At 27.3% G+C, this 24936-nt stretch overlaps 1 protein-coding gene across 2 annotated transcripts; it reads right to left on the bottom strand.

Moving 5' to 3' along the window:
• Positions 1-1936: 1936 nt before the first annotated feature.
• LOC107455559 (integrin-linked kinase-associated serine/threonine phosphatase 2C) lies at positions 1937-20889 on the bottom strand. 2 transcript variants are annotated; one of them, XM_016073174.2, is made up of 9 exons: positions 20875-20889; positions 20673-20730; positions 20428-20586; positions 16308-16431; positions 13689-13795; positions 11675-11856; positions 11403-11524; positions 8704-8905; positions 1937-7143 (listed from the first exon to the last, which is right to left on the bottom strand). In XM_016073174.2, exons 2-9 carry the CDS (start codon positions 20701-20703, stop codon positions 7018-7020), a joined length of 1053 nt encoding a protein of 350 aa, XP_015928660.2. In that variant the 5' UTR covers positions 20704-20730; positions 20875-20889; the 3' UTR covers positions 1937-7017. The 2 variants fall into 2 exon arrangements, with proteins under 2 accessions (XP_015928660.2, XP_071042047.1); XM_071185946.1 differs by lacking the exons at positions 20428-20586; positions 20673-20730; positions 20875-20889 and adding exons at positions 18980-19138; positions 19225-19416.
• Positions 20890-24936: the final 4047 nt, after the last annotated feature.

The following is a 24936-nucleotide window of genomic DNA, read 5'->3' as shown; positions in this document are numbered from 1 at the left end:
CCACGTTACTTATCATTATGTTAATAACCATTATTTATGTCTAACAAATAATCATATCGCTATTCTTCAAAACATTGGGAAAGAGTCCAAAGGCGTCGTTATATTTAGTGCTTATTATAAAGATCTGAAATGTTTCAAGTGTAAGATGAATTCATTAGTTATTGTCGAAACAACATCCAGCAAAGTTGATAAAGCCAATCAAGCTTTATATATAGTGATCCAACTTCACAGCATGTATTGTGCAAATACTATAGCAGATACACTTGAAAAAGCATGTTGTAAACAATCTGAAATTCTACAAAAGAAGCTTGAACATTTACTGGGAGGAAAATTTATTTGGATGGAAAAACAATCAGAAGTAATAATAAAAGACTACAAAAAAGTAGCAGGGGAATAAATATGATTAGGAAAAATAATAACTGAAAATTTGCTTCATGCATTGCGTTAGATGTATTTAGATTGAAAATAAAAAGAATTTTACAGAATATGCATTTTTCTTTTTATCTGGCGTCCAAATAGTTCACCATATAAGAACTACGTAGCTTGCCAAAGTATTTTATTACATATCTAGGCACAAGGTGCAATTTATTTACAAGACATTTATTTAGGTTTTTGAAATCTTTTTTACAACTTTTATTGTTTAAGTACGAAAACCGGAATAGCAAGGGGAAAATTATTCTGGCAGGAAACTAATTATATTTTTTATAATTCAATATGCAACATAAAAGACACATGTGAGAATAGAATTTTCATACATAAAGTGAGAATAGAATTTTCATAATTAAATGTTCTAACATAACAGTAGTAAGTTAAGTCCTCGTTATTCATTGAAGGATGATAAAAGCTTTAATGTAGATATAAAAGTTTTCATCAAAAGCAATTGTACAGATGAAAAAGGAAGACTACATATAATACTTTAAGCAAACTAGTACAAAAAAAGCAAAATAAAATAAAAAGGTAAAAAAAAATGAATAAAAAAGACAAATGTAACAAAATAGATCTATGTAATGAGTTTATAAATTACAGTAACTTTTAGGGTTTATACAATGAAAATAATAAACAAGAGATTTCTAAAATTGACCTAGAACCATTAATTGTTTTCATGAAAAATTATTTGCAAAAAGGTTACAATCTCTGAAGCAAACCAAAATTGTTATATTTTTTTGTTGTTAATTCTAATGCTCTAGATAAATTGATCTTTTCCCCATAATCAAGAAATTCTTAGAGTGAATGTTTTTGTATTTTAAACTAATTTGCACCTGAAAATTATTTTAAAGCATTTACACATTAATCTGTTCCAGAACTATATTACAACGTTTGATAGGAAGCTTAATGAAATGTGAAATGATCTATATAACAGCAAATGTAATGCTAAGCTTCATGTTTTAAGGTTTGCATTATAAAGATCTTCAACTAGTTATATAATTTTACTATTCCTTGCTAAGTTTAAGAGTATTTTGTTGTCAAGCTATCTAAGAGTCAAGAACTGGAGAGAAAAACTAAATTTTACTACTAACAAAGATAAATATAAAAGAAAATGGTAGAGGAAAAAAAATATTGACCATTTCTGCTGTAAACAATTATTTAGATAAAATCAAAGATTGTGTTGAAATAAAATTTTGTTGAAAGAAAATGAATTTTTTCTTCTTCGCTGATAAGAAGGAAATTTTTTTTAAAAGAGAGGCATCCTTGTTTTAGGGTTTTAAAAATCAAACATTAGTATCTAGTTTTTAACGTTTTTTCAAGAGTATAAATTTAAGGATAATGTTTCTATATTTTTGGAGTCAGATGGTGAAAATATTGAATGGTGACATGGCAAAAATAATGCAGCATGTATGGGAATATAAGTTTAACAATGTTCCATCTAACTAGTTTGGTTAGGCTATTGAAATTTTTTATACAATCATTAGAATAAAAGAAAATTAATATATAATCATTAGAATAAAAGTATTTTATTCAATAACTAAGACAATAGTTACATGACACCATGGGTACAAAAGTGACATCACTTAATTGATTTGAAAGCGTTATTTACAGACAATAACTATGTATAATTTTATTTTGGAACACAAACATTTTGCTTTGACAAAGTGTTCTTCCCCCAAGTAGCTTGCATAGTTAATCAAGAAATATTGAAGAAAAGAAACATTGGAGCATGAAGAGTGAAATCGGTAAAAAAAATTTTTTTTTAATGTATCAAACCCCATTCAATTATACTCCATAAAAAAACAAAATTATGCATATACATATATACTTGCATGCTATAAATATTCACAATTATTAATCAAATATCGCATAGAAGTTAAAAAAAAAAAAAAAAAAACATTTTAACTTAAAATTTTTTTTTGTCAAGTCTCTTTAAAACAATGAATGAGCAGTTCCATGGTACGGTCAACCAAATGATGAAAAATTTAAAGTAAATATTTTTTTTAGCAAACAAGGTGTTATTTTTTAAAGGTAAAAAGTTGAAGATTTTGAAATATTAACTTTTAACTTGATAAATTTATTTTCTAATTAGTATCTGAATACCAATATCTGAAATTTTTAGTCGCATTAAGTGACTATTAAAAAAATCCTGATTTTTTTTATAAATTCATATAAATATTGAGAAGTGAAGTAAATAATCAGTAATGTGCATTATATAAAAACTGGTCCTGTTGCATAAGTACATAGCATTTTAATTTCTACATTGCGCATTTTAATTTCTACAAGAATTCTAATTTTGGTGTTGGACAAATATTTTATGTCCGATACTAAAATGCATAATTATTTGTTCTGAGTAACTAAAATTAGAGCTAGAAAAATGAGTTTTTCTGCTTAAAGCAAGATCCTAAGGTTCCCTGGTATAATTTATTTAAATTTTGTAAATATAAAATAATTCTTTCATAAATGAATAATACCTGAAATTTACACCTGACACTATTGTATTTTTTATATTTAAATTTTTTTTACCTATTTTTCTTACATATTTTTCTCTTATAAAATTAAGTGAAATATGCATTAAAAAAACTAAATACGCCTTTAAATAAATTTTAAACAGCATATTTTACTTCAGTAAGCTAAATTCATGTTCTGTCACCATCATTATAGTTCTCTTTCTTTGACATACTTTGTTATATTTTATAATGCACTCAAAAGAAGGCAGTTGCAATTTCTTTTACTAAATCTTGCTCCTATTCTTTTTAAATTTATTTGAAGCACAAAATATTTAACACAATTAACTTGATTTGAAATTGTGTATATTTGTTTTTAAAATTATCTGACGAGGCATTTAGTATTTATTTCCTCATTTAAAATATTAACTAGTAAAATATAGTTATTTTTTGTTTAACCTGAAGCAAATTCTGTGTTTATTATTCATTATGAACTCAGAATTTATAAAGAATAAATTAAAAAAAACAAAACAAGACAATGGGAAATGAGGTACCATGAAAGTATTGTTTGTGTGCGCCATGATTGTATAATGTCATGTAAAAAAAAAGTATTATATTATTTTGCTAAATTTACAATCTATCTAAAGCCTAACATAGCTATAAATAAAATATGAATTTCCTCACAGAAAGTTTAGATATATGTAATATTTCAATTGCCTACTGGTAAGCAGTTCTGCTAATCCAATGTATATGTATGTAATGATACAATGTACATGTATTTGCAATATGTGAAACAAGTAGGATATAACAAAATTTATCTATTATGGTATGTTTAGTTCAAAAGGTGATTTTATATGGCTAGACATAAGAAAAAAAAACATCTTATAGTATATATAAAAAAAAAATTGTAGCAGATAAAATATTCTACAAAGTGAAAAATGTAGTAAAACACAATGATCCATATGTTCAAATCACCGAGAAATCTATTTCTCGGTGATTGAACATTTTAAATTTAAAGAAGCATTTAATTGAAAAAAAAACTCCAAATATTATCAGAATAAAAATTGGAATAATTTTCAGTGTTTACAATGGTATTCATTGATTTACCATCTATTCTACACCTAAAAAAATATTTAAAACATAAATATATAAAACTAATACTTTTTATTACATTTCATACAACTCTGACTACAAAACAATCAATAACCTACAAATACGCATGTAATATTTTCCACGAATATAAGATTTCAATTCAATTTTTTTCTATTGAATGCTGAAACTAAGTAAAATATTACGCATATGCTTGCATAAAATAAAGTAAAACTGATTTTATAACTCAAGATTTAGCATAGCTAAGCTACACAAAGGAAACACAATGAATAATGCCAAAGAAATTAAATGAATTAATTACAGTGAATGAAATTAAAAGAAAAAGAAGGAAAACATAAATGACATTTAAAAGCTTTATAATGACTCATAGTTTCAATGTCCTCAAACAATATATCAAATAAGCGCAAGAAAAAAAAATTATCATTAGTCAGCATAATTTTTTTTTCTCATTACGTTTTAAATTACTGTAACCAATAAAATGATTATTGTTTTAGACTTAGACATTATTTTTCTGTTTTTTGATAATATAACATTTATGTATAAAAGTTTTCAAAATGAAGCTAAGTTTTTCCATAGAAACAAAGCTAATATTTCATAGATTTCTATACTACTGATGATAAGCTTCTACTTTCTGAGGCAATATTAAAATGCAAATTGTATTATTTAATTTACTATAATTAAAATACATTTTTTTAAAACTAAGTTCCAATATAACTTATTAGCACAAAGAGTAATAGAATTTATAAAAGTATAGGAAATATTACTTTTAATTCTATAACAAAGTAAAGTTTATCATTACATAAAAAATAGGAGTTTGTCCACAAATTGAATAAGTTACGGAAAGTAAGGGTAAAAGTTTGCAAATAAAAAATAAAAAAAATAAGGAATGAGGAATGGGACTTTTCAATAATTTTTTTAACTATTTTCACTGTTTGTAATAACTGGCAACAATTCTGACACATTAAAGCAGTCTTGTTGATTTTTCTAAAAATGCAACTGGCATTACGTTATTTAATTGAAAAATTAGGGCATGATTGAGAAACTCCAATTTTTTTTAAGTAATGGCTTACAATGGATTGCTATTAGATTTATATACATAAGATGAATAATATATATGCTTAGAAAATAATATTTTTTAATTATACATTTATTCTTATAATGAAATTGTTAAGGATTCTGTTGTTATAATAGAGATTAAGAAAAATTAATTTAAAAAAAGGTAATTTACATTTTAAATTTAGTTGGTAAGCAAAAATTTTATGTTATCAAAAATTTTAAATGATAATCAGCAAATTTATGCCATGAATTTATTCAAATATGTCATTAATTTCTGAACAATGTATTTTTACATGCAATTACACATTACTAAGCACTATTTTCTATTATTAGGGATGCTATATAATAAATTTAAATTAAATTTACAAAATATGGATTGTCTATATATAGCATATACTTAGAAATCTTAAATATTATATGAGCTACATATTTTGAAGAGTAGTCATCAAAATTTTTAGGATAATGTTCAATTACAAAGTTGTAAACTATCTTACAAAATTAGGCAAACATATTAAATAGAAAAATAACACAAAACAATATTACTCATTAGTTTCCCCATGTCATCTTACATGGAGGAAAATTCCAATGAATTGGTTCTTATATTTAACATATGGGTTTATATTGCACATCTTTATGTGCAAGTAGCTCTGTATCAGAACTCTGAATTATCAGTTCAGTGTTCATCATTCATGTAAATAAAATGTTGAGCATGTACTACATAACAATAATCTATGCAAATGAGTTATTCTCAAAATAATGGACTGCAGTAAAAGAAAACCTAAGTAATACACCTAACATACCATACACTAAGTAATGTAGAATATGTTTTTAAGCTAAAAACAAAGGAAAAACAATAAAAATTAGAAACTTTGAAGAAAAGTTTACTTTTTCTTCAAAAACTTTCTTTTCATTAAAATTATTAATTAAATATTTTTATTTATGTGATTTATATTTATTTTATTAATCATTTTATTTATATTATATTATTATTTTATTTTTGGCTAAACTATGTATTGCTTTAAATCTTACTTTTGTTAAACTATGTCCATTATTAAGCATTCATTAACTTCTTTTTATTTATTTAGATATTTTCTTTTCAAAGAGTCAATTGTAAAAATAAAAACTGGCATCTAAAATGAGTTACCTACATTGCTGTGCATTATGTTTTTTGCACAATATATTGTGCTTGCTGCACAATACATTTTGTAGAAAGCAGCTTGACAACTATTCTCTTTCCCTCGCTCATGCAATCAATAAAAATAGAATTTCTGATAACTGATAAAAAAAATTGATTTTTGAAAAAATTGTAGTGTGTGCAGTTTATCATACAAAAATATCAAACGTATAAAAATCTATCTCGAATTTAAAACATTATTGCTATTATCAATGCACATTATTGCATGGCAGAACTAGTTAAAATAGCTAACTGCCCTTTTTGTGGACAAAAATCATCAATTATCTATTTATTAATATTTTCTAAGTTTTAAATTTAATTTTTATAAATTTAATATTTTAAATTTTTTTAAAAAAAAGCCTAGTTAACAAGCGTCGCTATCACATCTTCATTATTTAATCAAAAATGCAGTTGATAAGGTTTACATTTTACACAAAAATTGTGAAAAGAAAGAGAAAAGAAATTATCTAAAAACAAAAACTGCAGTTAATTTTCAATATTCCTTTTCCACACTTGTAATAGTAGAACTATTTATTGGATAAATAAATAATAAATAGTTTAACGATTTATTATCATCTTATAATCTAAAAACAGGACAAAACATTCAGTCAAAATCAAAATTTTACCATGACAGGAAAAATCTGTGAATGAATATATATTTTTCTCATAAACTATAAAAATTTACAAAAACTACTTGATATTTACTACATTATGAAGAATTTGAACCAGAAATATTTTGCTTCTGTAACTTGGATGAAACTGAAATGTTTATTAGTGATTGCTTAAATACTTCGTTTAGTAATTTCAGTTCTTTTTGACAGATAAAATGACAACTGTAACATTATCTCCACTATATTTACGGATAGCTTCATTGACCAATTTATTGCAAGCACTCTCATAACATATTTCGTTTTTATTTTCTGAACGTTCCTGCAAAAGACAAAATGTAAGTTGCAATGAGTTTGCTAGATAACTGAAACACATAAAAAATCAATTGATTCCTTAGTTTAATGTCAAGCATTAATTATTATAAAATAGCATATAATTTAACTTTCATAAAGTGAAACTAAGTTCGGTTATTTGGTGTGTAACATTAGTAAGTGAGTAAAATAAGACAATAATCTAATTAATAAAGCATGTCATTTAGAATAGTTTCAGTATTATTTCTAAAATGTGCAAAGGTATTTCCATAAAATTAAATTTTAAAACTATAATAACTAAATCACAATTTTTATTACATCATCATAATTTCAATGATTATGATATATTTCATATTTTTAAAGATTTTGACATCAAGTTTAAAGGAGATGTGTTAAAATGGGAGGAAAACATGAATTTAATGATATTATGTTTTGAATTTAATGATATGGTTAGCCGTAAGCTAATACTTAATTAGCTTATTTTAGATGGGATGTAGTTAATTAATTTGTATATCATTAAATTTTAAGATAATTGTCAACTTCAGCCTTAAGTAAAAATAATTCTTTCAACTAATATGTAAAATTGAAAAAAAAAAATAAACTTAGAACCAAAGTGATTTTTTTAATTTAATGCCAACTAAGAACAATGATTTCATTAAAAACAATTTTACCGCCATGAGTCACTCAATGATAATAAGCTTATTTAGTGATAAGAATGAAATTGAAAGTTTCAACTAATGATGTTAATAGGATTCTTTTCAATATCCTATATTACAACTAATATTATTATACTATTAAATCTGAGTATATTCTTTGCTGTTGAAAATATCATTTAAATTAATCTCATTAATGAAATTTTAATTAATATTTTAATAAAAAAGTTGTTAAAACATATGGAATGTTTAAAAATTTGAACAATCTAAATCAATTCTAGGTATAAAGCATTTCCAGGAAAAGGGAAACTTCCTAGCCCCTTGATGGAATAAGAAACTATATATTCATTCATAAGAAATATACTCTAAACTCATTAGAGGTTATATATTCATTAAGAGATAGTATATTCATTATTTAATACTTGCCTTAATTTAAAAAATTTATGTTAGACAATTCTAGTCTAGTTAGACAGTTTTCAAATTCTTGTCTGGTGTTTGTTAAATGAAAAACTTTCCAGTCCATTATTAATTGCTCTTCATGAAAGATGACTAAATGTACAAATTATTAATTGATGTCATTAAAAAATTTTGCTCCCTACAGTAGTTTTTGCTCTGTGTGTTTGACCACTTATAGTCACAAAACTGCTTGTTGTATAAGATTTCCAATTTTGATAGTAAGAATCATATATCTTTTAAATAACCAATCATTGTATAATGTAATAAACAACTAATTTTTGCAAATAAAAAATTTGCAACAAAATTTTATATAATTTGCAATAAAATTTGTGTTAATATAAAAAAGTATTATATATATATAAGAAAAGGTAATTTGATTATTTCTTTTTCCAAATACAACTGGTATATTATGCCATAAATATAATAGATTTGAAATATTTATAATAATGAGAGCATATTACTTTTTTACAACTTAAGACTATGTTGATAACTTCTTCAGATGAGAAAACCTTCCACAATCCATCACATGCAAGAAGAATAAACAAGTCATCATCAGTAAGCTGACAGCGTTTAACATCAGGTACAGAGCACAATCCAAGAGCTTTATACTGACCATCTCCAATAGATCTTGACACTTCTATAACTCCCATTACTCTGCCATCTCTTAAATAATAAAAAAAGATTTTATAAAAGACTTTGCTAATTANATTTTCTATTTAACGAATTTTCCATATAACGAACTTTTTTTCGGGATTTAGCGACTTCGTTAAATAGAGGTCCGACTGTAACTTCTAATCTTCTTAAGTAAACAAATAAATGTAATAGCACTGTTTTTTTCTAAGAAAGATCAGCCTAATTAATATACTTGTAAAAATCATAATTGAATAAAAAAAGCATATAGTAATTTAAACATGAGTTTTGAGTCAGTGCACTAGCATTCATTGTTTTTCAAAATGCATTTTAATGATATGTGCTCTATTTCACTTGAGCTGAAGTTTAAAATTTTACATTAAAATGCTTTTAAAGGTTTATGTAGGATTATTTTTAAGTTTATGTACAACATGACCATTCCATTTATGTTTTTAATTTCCAGATTAATTCATTTCTGTTTTATTTATTTACAGATTTCTGCATTACAAGTTTTATTAAACCACCTGATATGTAAGATTCTTCTTAAACAGTTGTTAATAATGCTAACAGCTTTTCCATGTTATTTTTATTGCAGTACCATGTCTCAGATGCATATAGTAGACAGATTTAACATTACTAATGAAAATTCTAATTTTTGTTGAATTTGTACTCCTGAATTTATTGAGAATAGTGTACATACACATTAGAGAATACATTTATGTATATTAACCTAACACAAGCGTTTAAAAAAAATGATTAGCCTAAAAATTACTATAGAGTAAAATTATTTATCAATATTGTTGTCTTGTCTGTATCAGCAATACATTTTTCCAAAAGTTTGGAGGATAAGTTCTGCGAATTCTGGCACCAGACGACTGTATAGGATATTAATACATTTTACAAATAAAATAGCAAATTAAAATATTTGTTGAATTTCAGCACAATTAGAAACATTTCAAATAGTGATTTGTTTCCTGTTAAAATAACTTCACTAAATAGATCTAATTTTAACTTTAAAAAATTGTTTCCTTACCAAAAGAAAATCTATGTGAGATCAGCATTCCAGATATTTAAAAAAATAAAGTTCTAAATGTTATGAAATTAGAAAAAGCTGAACTTTTACCTTGTAAAACGGTATAATTAAAAATAATAATATAGACAAAAGTATTTTTAATTTATATTTTGAAGGAGACTTTTGTCACGGTTGCACTTAGTCTAATGTTACAATTACTCCTCTATTTAAATTTTTTTAGGGGGGGGGGAATTACTTAAAAAATCTTAATCATCTGCTTCTTGAACTTTAATTAGTTATTGCTTGTCTGGATTTCTGTCAAATTTTTCTGAATATTATGACACACTCTCTAGCTTTCCATGCACCAAGGAGTGTACTACTTCCTACCCTTTCTTTCCGAGATGCAGACTCTGGTCCATATTGATGGAATTCTTTATTTATTATTTTCCTTAAAATTATTTTTACAACCTTATCTTTTGGCTTTAACATTAATACAAATTCTCAAAACCTTTACTTTTTCATCAATTTCAATGTCCTTTATATCTACCTCTTAATACCCTTGAATGTTTCTTTAATATTTAAAATTCTTTCCAATTAAGTGTTCCTTTCGTATTTATCTGCTTATCACCTTTTAAATTTACCCTTTTGTATTTTTTATAATGTATACGTTTGAATGAAAAACCTTTATAAAATTTCAAAACTACTCTTCTGCCACCCATTTCTTGAAATATTATAGGCATCTGTTAAAATGCTTCCTGACTTTATGTTTTAATACCTGTCTTGTGTGTGTTTAGGTCCTAAAAAAATGTTTTGTTCCCAAAAATGTGAGAAATAAAGGAATATATACATAAAAAAATTAAAGGAAATTGTGCTGAATTGAAAGTGTCTTTATTTTGATCTATTCCTTTTCTTCAATATCTCTCCGGTACGCGGTGAGAACAGATTTTGTTTTGTGAGCACAGATTCATTTTTGATTGGAAACATTCCATCACGATCTTAAATGCTATGCTTCTATTTGGATATGGAAAGTTATTGTCTTATATCTTAAATCTATAATTTTGATAACTTTTAGTGCCCACTTTATTCCAAATTTGATGATACCAATCTAGTTAATATTAACCTCACATAGTGTAATTATTGAATTTATTGGATTATTGCTACTTCACGTCGGGTTTGTACTACCCTTTTAGCAAATGATCATATTACTCTTACTTTAATTATTCTAGATTCTATTTCCGGCCTTAATTTGTTTGTTATTTACTTTGAAATCAATAATGTTTGTCTTTCATTCAATGACCGACAAAATATCCAAATACAATTTTGTTCTATTTCAATATACATTATTATTGTGAAGTGACATCCAATATAATTCCAAAACCATCATTAAATCTATCATCCATTATCTTAATAAAGAGCATATTTAATTTATAACATTGCAATCAGTTTTTGTTTTATTTGTAACAACTTTGATCAATAAGATACATAAGACGCTTAATATCATTAATAATTGAATATTACCGTACTGATCCACCAGCCTTTTGAATACGCATCCTTTCTTTGTAATCAGTTGGAGAATGATCAGTGCTTAAAGGAACACAAACATGTTTACCAGCTTTGTTGTTATAACGGCAAAGTATAGCCTAAAATAAAAGTTAATCAAAAGAATATGAATTCAAATAGTGTTTTTTTTTCCCATCATATATGTATTTTACATACAAGTTATATTTGCCTGAGAAAGATTTATTTAAGTTCATTTAAAGAAAATAATAAATACTTTAGATATAAATTACCTTACTGTCCCCAAGATTGGTAATGTATAAAATGTTTTGGATGACAAGCACTACAATGGCAGTAGTTCCATCTTTCCAAGATGGTTTAGATTTTGAAGCTTGTTTCAAGAATTCCTCATCAGTTTTTTTGAAAACATCTGTCAAAGTTCTTTTAATATCTTTTTCAATGTTTACAGAAGGGCCTGCAAAATGAGGAAGGAATTATGAATAAAAGGATTAAGGAAGCAAACAAAATAATGTAGTACTTAAAAAACTTAGAAATCAAACTTAACAAGTACACCTTTTTTAAGATATCAATATTCTTAGTTATTACCACATATATTAAATAGATGCATTAATTAACAACTGTCTTTTAAGTTCACAAAATAATAATTTAATACCGAATAAAAAAATATTTTTTTCTAATTAAATTTCTAGTAATGTAATCTAATTCATAAAGATTTAATGTTCAAGTTATTCATGCAGATTAAGAAAGAAAAGATTAAATAGCTTCAAAAATATTCACTACTACATTAAGAATTTTTTCCCACTCAGGATGCTGAGAGAATCACACATTTTTGTAAGGAATTTCAATAACATTTCGAAACTGGGGAAAACAACTTAATAAATGGCCTCACAAAAACAGCTGCCTCATAATTATTCTTATATCAGTATTCTTCAGTAATTATTATTCTCATATATCATTATCATCATGTATCTGTAATTATTCTTGTACATATAGTGAAAGATTATTCTCGCAGGTAAAAGTTTCTTAGAAATTTATTTTATTAAAGCAATATTAATAGAAATCTTAATTTTAATACTGATATGACTCTCAGAAAGATTTTTACAACGGTTGATTTTCCTTGTGTTAATAATACTATGCACAGGACTTAAGAAAAATGGAAAAATTTCATAAAACAGTTTTACGTAAAAAATGTTCATATGAAAGGCTATTATAGAGAATAAATAAAAAAAATATTCAGCATTACTTTGTTACAAAATAAAGACCCCCAAATGCTATTTTCCAAATAATAATTATTAATATTTGCACAAGTAGACAAATTAACTTCATAAATGGGGTACTACCCATAATATTGAGTTTACATAGATTTTAATAAAAGAAATAATTATCCCTAAATTGGTACATTATTTATTACAAATGGTTATTTTAAGATACAGAGAAAAAGTGCACTTAAAATTCTATTAATGCAATTAGAACATAGTTTAAAAATGAAATAAAAAGAAGCTTTTGATATCTTCAAAGATGTATAAATGTAATTTGACAATATAAACAGATAACTTTTTGAACAGCTACAACAAATTATTAATATCAAATGAATTTCAGAAAGAAAAACGAATTTTAAACAAGTTTTATTTTACAATTGGAACCTAGCAAAAGGTAGTACTAGAATAAAAATGTATTGAATACTGTTTTTAAAATAAAGAAAAGAAAGACTTATAATTTTCAAAATAAAATTTTAGTCTTTGCTTTTCATATTACTAAAACAAATAATGAATATATACACCAGTTCTTCAGTAGGCTATAAACACTAATTTTAAAAATAAAATATGATACAAAAAAAGCTTTACTTTTATTTAATTTCAACTTTCTTAATAAGAAAATATTTTAACCATACAATACTTGGTCCCAAATCATATTCTCATTTAACATATGAGTCCCAAATTTAAGGGGGAAAAAAATCTTATCACCGAGGCAAAATATGATAAATTTAAAAATATTCTTTCACATACAACAGGAACTTATAGAAAGGTTGTTAGTTTTTCATTGAAAGCGTGAACTGAAAAATTTCAGAAAAGTTAATATTTTATGAAAGTAAAATACATTTATGCAACTTCATTGTACGGCAGCATACCTATTGACAGGATTGTTCGAAACTTGGGCGTAGAATACTTCCAATTTAAAGAGATCCCCCCTCTAACAAAGAATTCGGTGCAACGGTCTAAAATGACTGACCTTAAATCTAATGAAGCAAAATGGTTAAATAAATTCAGACTGGAACACTGTGGATACCCTTGGGAAATTTTTGTGCCAGATGCGTATGAAGTTGATTGGCAGCAAACTTGGATGCTCTAGCTCCTCCATGTCCATCAAATACTGCATAATATGAAAGCCTGGATCTGGAAACAAGTAAACAAATACATGTAACACTATGCTATTTAGATAAATTTTGCTACAAATCAAAATTTAAACGCACAGATACAATGCAAATAGTTGCACTAAGTTTGCTTAATATGTTAAGAAACAAAAAAATAATTTAAATTTTTAATATATAAAAGTAAATTTAAAAATACAATGTCAGTATGTGCAATGTATTGTATTATTTTAATACATTTGAAAAAATATTTTTATAACTTATCACATTCTAATTTTCTTATAATATTTTAAGTTTTAAATAGGATGTAAAAATTAATTCAAAAATTCTATTTATATAAGATAAATGTACCATGAAAATGTAATATGTTTTTAAAAAATAAAATTTTATCTCAATACTAATTAATTTCAATTTGATATTTACAATTGAGAAAAACTATTTTTAGAGTGGAGTAAATATGTACTCTGATAATTAATCTTTTAATATTGTTTTCAATAAGATTTATGTGCACGCATTTAATAAAAGTTTTTATGGATTATCATAGAAATCATAAAAATTTTTTATGAAAGTAATACGAAATAAATTAATCTAGTGAAATACAATTAGTAAATATTTATTCATAAAAATTAAAATCATTTGAAATGCAAATAAATAAAAACAGTAAAGAAACTTTTTCATAAGAGTCAAGGTTTCTGATTATAGTGTTTAGCATGTGATATATAGCATATCATATACTACACGGAAAAAACTTCGAGAAAACGCACTCAAGATCTGTAAATGTGCTCTACTTTTATCATAAATTGACAATAAAGATTGAATAAATTGTTCACTAAAAACTGATTATTCAATCTTGTAAAATCAAGAGACTGATAAAAATATAAATTATGATAGAATAATTTTGAAAAAACATTGCAAGTGTGCATGAAACTATCATGGCAAAAAGTGATCACTGTAATATGTGGCTTTAAATTCATGGGTTAGAATATAATTATATTGAAAATTAGGTACTTGAAAATCATGGGGAAAAACATAGCTTTAGGTGCTAAAAAAGCGATCCATGAAATGATGTAAATTTATTGTAAATTGAGAGTGTATGAGTAATTTAACATTGTAAATGCTTAGTAAAAACATATTAACAATTTAGTTAAAAAATTGCGTTTTGTTCTAGTTAAATTTTATCTCTTTAAGAATAAAATTCATTTTAATTTTCTGAAAGCACTCTATTACTCCTGGTTTTATTCTTTAATTAATTATGGTGCAATAATATATGGCGGTGAATATAAAACTAATTTACTTCCTTTAATCTCAGTTCAGAATAAATGCTTCAAGTTTATTAATTCTCTAAATATAAATAATTCAGGTATAACTACTACCAATACAAGAATTAATCTACTACCATTTTGCCATAATGTATTTTTGCATATTTTACTTTATTTACACAACAATAAATTAATATGCAAATTAAAAACTAATGTGTCTTAAAGGAGACCGACTGAAATATATGAGATTCCCCACTTTGCAAAAGAAATTTCCCGAAAACAGTTTTTTTACTTAGCACCTAAATTATATAATAAATTACCATTTCAGTTGCAAAATATCCAAATATATTCTTCTTTTAAGTGTGCTTTATTTCAATTTGTGATGAACATTGACGATTTAGATCTCTATTTTTCTCTTTAAAGGAAGCATCTGATTTTTTATACCAGTCTTGGGCCAATCCAAATGAATTTCTTATGTTACCTTTGTTATTTTTTTATATAGTTTCATGTAATTTTTATTTTTTTACTTCTATTTTAAATTTATTGCATTAACTTTCTTTGTCGCCTGGACAGGATTTTCAAATATATATTCTTTGTATTTATGTGTTTGTTTTTGTTCCCAATAAAGCTTTGTTTGTTAAAATTTTTTAAAAAATCAGAGTTTTGAAAACCAAATGGAAAATCATCACAGCGCACGGTTAAAAAAAAGATGAACAAAACTAGGTGGAATCCTGCCAAAAGCTGACATGTGTGACTTGAGAGTAAAGTTGATAAGTATCATGCTGTGTAATGCAACATAAAAAATTGGGGTGCAAAAAATAATAAAATAAATAAAAAATAACATGGAAAATTTCAAAAGAATATTTGCACTCAAAGAATTTTTGGAAATGTGACATATAATGCAAGTATTATAGTTTTACATTGGATACTTTGTTGAAAAATTAATGTTGCATCATTGTGTTAAATGCATGATTGGTAATGTGTATAACTCATAGATACATAAAAAAAAACAATTGTTCAATAACATCATTAGTTGCATAGTGATTATTTAAAAAATTTGAAAAACAAATAATAATAAAAAAAGACAGGGTGAATTCAATTTTAATAAAATATAAAAAATATCATAAACGCAAAAGAAAACTATTTTAAATAAAAAATGAATGATGAGTTAATATAAAGATCATTGTTTTAAATATAGATAAAACACAGCTGTTACATAATAAATGGCAGTATAATAGAAAAAAAAGGAAGATACTTAAATCAGAGAATTCCTCTTACATAGATGGATGAAGATCTGAAATAAATTTATGATAATCATCAATTAATATGTGGAAGTCTTGCATTTCTTCTCTTTCACCTTTCTTTTCTGCAGAAAAACCTTGGATATCATACAATTTTTCTTCTGAAATAGAAAAGAAATTCATGCTTTAAAATCTAGCCGACTATTATTTGAAAATATGTAACTATAATAGACATTGAAATTAAGAAATCAATAATAAATAACATTAAAGCTTAATATAAATAAAAGAGAATTGATCAAATGATTAAACACACAAAAATTTGAAACAATAAATAAAAACTAATTGTTACAATTAATTGAGATATAATGTAAGGTTCATGAAAATTCCAATCCAACTTAAGTAATTTCAACTTTTTTTTGAAAAATCTCAAATATGTAAGAATTATAAAACAATGCAATTTTCACATGCCTAGCTCAGTATGCTAGTCTAAAAAATACATGCGCAAAGGAAACTTTTACAAGGTCAGGCATATTTTCTTCCTAAATGATTATTGAATAATGAGTATTGAATGAATATTATTGCATACACCAGGAATTAATATCTGTAAATAAATGTACTATAAAAATAAAAAGAATAAAAAAAAATTTTTTATATGCTTTGTGCGTAGTCTACGAAGAAAATCTTAATAAAAAACAAATCTCAATAAACAGAATTCATAGAGTGAAAGAAATACAGAAGATAATAATAAAAAATAAACTAGCTGTACTTTTTTAGAACATTTTGATATTTATAGATACAGGATAATCTTCTTCACTTTCCCAGAAAGACAAAACAGAAGAGTCAAAGCAGATATGAATATTAAGTGCGAACAGATTTTAAATAAAATTCTTACAAATAAAAAAATTACCAGGCTGAGATTTTTAATGCCAGTAGAGTTTAAGCTGATTTCAAGTAAGAATTATAAAACAAGGCTGTTTTTGTGTTTTGTTTCCTATTGCACAGTGACTGTTATAAATTAATTTTTAATGAAAGTAAACATGATTATCACGGAGGATAAAAAATAATGATAAGCTAACTTTGTTTCATAAATTCTTAATCATAAAACAATTCAATAACATCTTAGTATTTTCAACTGTAATTGGCTTTCTTTTTCTCTCTACATCCTTGAAACTATTTATACTGCCCATTCAGCATTTTAGTGATTCACGCCAACATTTGAAGGGTGATGAATTTGTATTTTACCATAAATAAAAAAAGGAACAATGAATCTGTAAAGTTAATTACTATTAACAAAGAAGCATTATTATTATCATCAGAAATATTTAGAAATACAAAACATACATGTCTTTCCCCAACAAGCTTATTTCAAAACAACTAATTTTTTATTAGAGCTCATGTACAAAGTTTGAAGATTTAGTTTACACAGTTTGAAGAAAAGGTATCTTATGCAACAATTAGGCTGTGGCCTCTGAGAAACTCAACTGAAGTTTAAAATTAAATTAAATAACTGCTTTTCATCAAAAATAAATTAACACTGAAATAAAAATGCAGGCTTGTTTACATTTTAATATTCTTACACTGTTATGACAAGTAAAATTGAAAACTATCTCAGCTTTGTTTGACTAGTTAAAAATCTTGCAAAATTTTTTTTTCCAAATTTTTTACTATTACTATAAAAGAAAATTAGTCATTTTTGAATTCTGCAGAAAAGGAAATTCCTTTTTACTCCTTTTCCAACCAATGCAAAGGCAATATAAAATTACATTTGAATAATATAAAATCACACATTGGGATTCCTATTTATGTGATTTAAGATTGCGCATCATGTTTTGTACTTTCCCAATTTTATTTCAAATATTGCGCTCCATATTCACACAGTTTAAAAGCCACTGTTATAATTCGCATCGCAACCTAAAAATTATACACCGGAATTCCTATTCATGTGATTTTGAAAATGAAATACCGAGATTTTTATTAATATGTTCTCAAAATTAAACATCGAGATTCATATTTACGATTTTAAAATCAAACATTCAAATTTGTATTCATAAGATTTTTTAAATTAAATTTCGAATTCATATTCACGCGATTGTTTCGAGTTTCAATTAAATGTCGAGATTTGCATTTGCGTGATTTAAAAATCCCCCTTTGAGATTCATACTCGCACAATTGAAACAAATAAGTTAAATCCTACTTAGATACGTTTATTAAAACGTTCATAACATTTTGTGGATAAATGCTTCCTACATAAAATTTTTTTTGTTCAAATTCAAGGTATTTTTTTCAATTATTTAAAAACTGCTTTTAGCACGTAAACATTTTTTTGATATCTATTTTCAGTTTTTTTACCTAACTCATTCCTGTGGTATGAATCAACATAAAGTCCTATAAAAATTAAACATTTTTAAAAAAATTTGTGATTTTCAAACGAATTGTGTCAAAATGAGGTGGTGACGAAAGGGTTGAAACTAGTTACGAGAGTTTATTCAATCAATGAGTGAAGAAAGTTTTTCAATTGAGATTTTGTGTTCGCAAGCAAATTTTTATTTTACTTAAGTCTGCTTCGAGATAAAGACCATTTTTTTGCTAAAAGTACCCATAAAAAATTTATAAAGTATGGGCAAATGTGCAACTGACAATTTAACATTTATGAGCATAGTTTTTCTAAACTCACCATAAAATTATTGAAAGATAAATACTTGGACTTACCATTCAATATTTCACAAATGTTTTTTCCATTTTCATCTTCAATTTTTCTTTTGACACCACGAGTTTGTGTAGAGGGATCAGGTAAATCGGAAAATATATCAATGCTAGCATTACCCCAAGAATGAGTTTCGGGACTTAAGATAGAAGCTTTTTGAGAGCCTATATTTAAAAAAATGTAAGCAATAACATTTATAAAAAAACATTCAGTTATGATAAAATAATTTAAGAATTACTTTGTAACTTACCAGGTTCTGGTAAATCTTCAAATAAATCCATAGCTACGCCAAAATATTTACACAATATCTGTAAGAAAAAAATCAAGTGACTAAAATTATTAAGAACATAGAATTTATTTCAAGTCATTCTACTGTATGAATTTACTCTCAACTTCAGGACTTTTTTTTATTTATAAAAAAAGTTAGCAATTCCAATTGATTTGTTAAATACCGATATTATTGTTGACATAATATTATACAAAACGCTTAGGGAGGTTTATATTTGCTTAAAAATTGTATTTTGAAACGTATTCAAGTGCCTATTTCTGTTAAACCTAATATTTTCAATAAAAGTATAGGTAAAATTCTCTCTGCATGCTTCACGTATGTGAAAAAAATCGCTCGAAAAAAACCGAATGTGAAAAAGGAAAATCGTTCCTGCAAATTCAGAGATGCGACCAAGAACTTGATGGCGAGTTTTTCTTCGATAGATGCATTTTACCAAACAGGTTCGTCCCGCAGTGGACTGATCACCGACCAGCAGATCACCGAAGTCAAGCATCACTGGCTACGGTCAGTGTGTGGGTGGGTGACCACTCGGATCAGTCAGCGTAGGGACCGAGGGTGTGCGGTATTGGCCCTTGTTAAGCTGTTTTACAGTAAACTGCTTGACTTCGCGTGCAGATCATTGGGCTACCAAAGCGGGGGTGCACAATTTTAATCCCCTCAGCAGAGGATCAAAATTGTCATGGCATGTCTTCGGATCATCCTCAGGGATGTTTCCCAGACCGTCGCCAATAGCCCATTGTGAAGCTCTAGTGCGACGTAAATGAACTGCGACAACAAACAGGTTTTCTTTCGTATTTCCAAATTCGCATACGCGAATCTTTCGCTTTAAGGGCCACTTTTAGTTAAAGTGACCCTTGAATGCTCGTGCGGTTATCGACTGACTTTATTCTAGAACCTCGAACGTGGTTCGCGTTCTAAATGGCAGGGTTTTTCAACTTCAGGTAAAAGATTCGCTAGTATTAATTTCCTTTTTTTTGGTTACATCACTATGACAGAGGAGGACAGCAAGACTTCCTGTAAGTTTATTATTTTTATTTCATTTCATTTAGGAAAGAAGGTGAATTTTGACTGACATAAAATGTTTCCACAAAAGAAAATGTTGTTCTTTCCAGATTTGTGACAGAACTAGAGCACCTAAAAAGACNGATAAATACTTGGACTTACCATTCAATATTTCACAAATGTTTTTTCCATTTTCATCTTCAATTTTTCTTTTGACACCACGAGTTTGTGTAGAAGGATCAGGTAAATCGGAAAATATATCAATGCTAGCATTACCCCAAGAATGAGTTTCGGGACTTAAGATAGAAGCTTTTTGAGAGCCTATATTTAAAAAAATGTAAGCAATAACATTTATAAAAAAACATTCAGTTATGATAAAATAATTTAAGAATTACTTTGTAACTTACCAGGTTCTGGTAAATCTTCAAATAAATCCATAGCTACGCCAAAATATTTACACAATATCTGTAAGAAAAAAATCAAGTGACTAAAATTATTAAGAACATAGAATTTATTTCAAGTCATTCTACTGTATGAATTTACTCTCAACTTCAGGACTTTTTTTTATTTATAAAAAAAGTTAGCAATTCCAATTGATTTGTTAAATACCGATATTATTGTTGACATAATATTATACAAAACGCTTAGGGAGGTTTATATTTGCTTAAAAATTGTATTTTGAAACGTATTCAAGTGCCTATTTCTGTTAAACCTAATATTTTCAATAAAAGTATAGGTAAAATTCTCTCTGCATGCTTCACGTATGTGAAAAAAATCGCTCGAAAAAAACCGAATGTGAAAAAGGAAAATCGTTCCTGCAAATTCAGAGATGCGACCAAGAACTTGATGGCGAGTTTTTCTTCGATAGATGCATTTTACCAAACAGGTTCGTCCCGCAGTGGACTGATCACCGACCAGCAGATCACCGAAGTCAAGCATCACTGGCTACGGTCAGTGTGTGGGTGGGTGACCACTCGGATCAGTCAGCGTAGGGACCGAGGGTGTGCGGTATTGGCCCTTGTTAAGCTGTTTTACAGTAAACTGCTTGACTTCGCGTGCAGATCATTGGGCTACCAAAGCGGGGGTGCACAATTTTAATCCCCTCAGCAGAGGATCAAAATTGTCATGGCATGTCTTCGGATCATCCTCAGGGATGTTTCCCAGACCGTCGCCAATAGCCCATTGTGAAGCTCTAGTGCGACGTAAATGAACTGCGACAACAAACAGGTTTTCTTTCGTATTTCCAAATTCGCATACGCGAATCTTTCGCTTTAAGGGCCACTTTTAGTTAAAGTGACCCTTGAATGCTCGTGCGGTTATCGACTGACTTTATTCTAGAACCTCGAACGTGGTTCGCGTTCTAAATGGCAGGGTTTTTCAACTTCAGGTAAAAGATTCGCTAGTATTAATTTCCTTTTTTTTGGTTACATCACTATGACAGAGGAGGACAGCAAGACTTCCTGTAAGTTTATTATTTTTATTTCATTTCATTTAGGAAAGAAGGTGAATTTTGACTGACATAAAATGTTTCCACAAAAGAAAATGTTGTTCTTTCCAGATTTGTGACAGAACTAGAGCACCTAAAAAGACAGAGGAGCCAAAATGTTCCAAGTACCACTTGAAATCCAATAGTAAAAACTCTTCTTATGGATCTTTGTCAGCCGTCATGGGAGACATCCATGATCCTTATGCAAGTTCATTACGCAGCGGTGCAAAATTTCGGGGGATCCAAAAGAAGTCAAAGAGTCATTGCTATTTTAAGTGCTTTTTTTGCAAGTTTTTCTCTCTTTTTTTGCTTTATGTTATATTTTGTTTTGCTCTCCAAAAAATTATGAAACGTAGAAACTTGAAGATACGAAGGTGTGAGGAAAAATGTACAAGAAGTAAAAGGGAATAATAAAAATTAAAATGTGATTATTCATTCAAAAATCATAATTTGTTAAACCTGTTGTAAAAATACCATGTTTACTGACCTCTGAAATGCTATTACAGAGTTGAAATTTGACGTGATGAAAGTCTTATTCTCATTTATGAACTATAATAAGTATTTTTTTAAAATTTTTTTCTTACGGAATTTATTTGCTTGAAAGTTATTGCAACGTCAAATGCTTTTAGTGAATAATCTTTTTACTATTTTTTCGCTTTAAATAAAGATTAATTATCCATCGTTGTAGGAAAATATATTTATCTGTCTCGAGATTTTCCTTTCATAAGGTGATTGACTGGGCCTGTTTAAAGTTTTAACCTTCTTAGCTGTAAACCATCTTGTCACAATTTTCGATATGTGCTCGCAGTCACAGGGAAAAAATACGTCATAAAGCGTCGTCTGAATACAGCTGGATTGTGTGCACTGGTACTTGTGAAAAAAACCTCTCAGCCAAGCAAAGAATAATGTTCAGTATTTGTTAATTACCGCTTTTGCGACGGAGCACCTTTCTTAACGCACTCTGTAATTACGCCAACATGGCAACCTAAATCCTTTCATGCAGTCTATGTTTTAACGCTAAGCAAAACTATACGCGAAAATAAACGCATTATACTGACCAATTGTTTTATTCATTTAGCACAATCTCCGTACATTTTAGTACTTAAAGATTCAGAGTTGATCTAGATCTCCTGGAATAACTTCATCTTTTAAATGAATTTCGTAAATTCATTTCGCTAAATATGACAGAGATCATAACTTAAACAGCAAGCGTGGCAGCATTAAAAGTCAAAAGCCAGCTACCGAAGTTAAATAATGTCGGAGACTTTCCTCTAAGTTTTGGAAATCTGAATTAATCCCTTTACTGTGCTAAAACTTTGGTTAGAAGTCAACGGAAAAATATTTCGTCTCCTTTTTTTCCCGAACTGGATTATTATATAGCTTATTATTTTCAATACCGACAAGTTAGTCGTTATTTAACTTTGTTAACGTAAGTCAGACATCTTGGCTTAGCTGAAGGAACGGATGACGCTTATTAGACTTGAACCATAAATGTTCAAAAAATTAACCCTGGACAATCTACGGCTGAATTCATATTCTCCAGAAATATTAAATGCTGACAAATTGAAATTATAATTTAAATTTGTCAGCTATGGAAAATGGAATTAAAAGTTACTCTATCTATGTTGAACCAACGAACGGGCAATCCAGCATACCAAAGTCAAAACCAGCTGAATTTAAAAAAGAACTTGATATCAAACTTAAAGGTCCAATTGAATATTTAAAATTTACACGCCATAAACAACTTCTTTTATGCCCTGGACACTGCTATTAATGCAATTTCGGTTACTGAAATTCTTGGCACACCTGTAATTGCGCCAACATGGCAACCTTAACCCTTTCATGCAGTCTATGCTTGAACGCTAACACAAAAACAAACGCTTTATACAGTTCGTTTGTATTTCGTTCTATTCATTTAACGCAACTCAACACAAATAGGATAATCCGATTTAAATTTGCAAAGAAGCACGAAACATGGACAACTAAAAATTGGAAGAAAGTCGTTTGAAGAGATAAATCCAAGCTCAATTCGTTTGGGAGACCGACGTTTTATTTGACGTCCGAAAAGCAGCAGAATGGACCTCTGGTACCAATGGCTAAGAGTGAAATGAGAAAATGAAATAGAAATGGTATCATAATGACATCACCCCCTCATAAACATCCGTCAGTGGGACTATGGATCAATATGTTTATAAAAACACTTTTTTAGTTCACATGCTATCTTATAATCGTAAAAAGATGCCTCTTGAATGGATGTTTTAATAGGATAATTATCCTAAGCACACCTCTGAAACTGGGGCTAGTTAGTTTACAGCTAAGAAAGTTAAACTTTGAACTGGCCAATTCAGTCACCTGACCTGAATCCAGAGGAACATCTTTGAAAATTCATCGATAGAAAAGTCGGGTCAAGGAAAATTCTTCAAATAGGCGAAAATACTTAAGTCCACTCTAGAAGGCCTCGTTAATTCGATGCCTAAACGGTGTGCCACTGCCATCAAAGCAAAAGGAAATGCCACGAAGTATGAAAAATTTACAATATTTTCTTACTTTAAGATGATTACTTTCAATTAGAGTGTAGAAAAACAAAATTGTCTTAAAACTTTTCATCTCAAATTTTTTTTGTTGAACTAAGCACTTTTAAGTCTATTATTAGCTGCTCCCCATGTAGGATGACTAAAGCTACGAATTAGTAATTTTCATCATTAAGAAAGTTTGCTTACAGAAAAAGAAAAAAAATTCCCATCGTCTCAAAACTTTTGCTTGCTTACTATTGTATCTGAAACTAGATTCTATTGTTAAGGAGCCATTTTCATTTCCTATTGTCATTTGAGATCAATCAACCAAATGTTTAAATTTTGTCTTTTAAGGTAACTGCCTATTTAATACAATGTTTCAACTTTATCGAGAAAAAAAAAAGCAAAAATGCATCGAAAAGAACAGAACAAAAACTTTTCTCGTCAACGAAACATGGAGTCACTGACGAGACATTTCTATCCGGGAGCCTATCAAAATTATAGGTATGTATCCTTTCTCTTAAAATTAATAAAACTAATACTATTGCAAAAAACATATATATTGCTAAATAATTACATATTTTTGCGAACTAATTTTTTTAAATCAAATTATTAGTACTATTAATATGAAAAAGAAAAGTAAATTTTTTGATAAAATTTTAGTTTTCTTGT

This window comes from Parasteatoda tepidariorum, chromosome 9, assembly GCF_043381705.1.
Source record: "Parasteatoda tepidariorum isolate YZ-2023 chromosome 9, CAS_Ptep_4.0, whole genome shotgun sequence".
In the NCBI taxonomy this organism is placed as follows: domain Eukaryota; kingdom Metazoa; phylum Arthropoda; class Arachnida; order Araneae; family Theridiidae; genus Parasteatoda; species Parasteatoda tepidariorum.
Note: the sequence above shows the minus strand (reverse complement) of the source record. Positions and strands in the feature narration are given on the sequence as shown.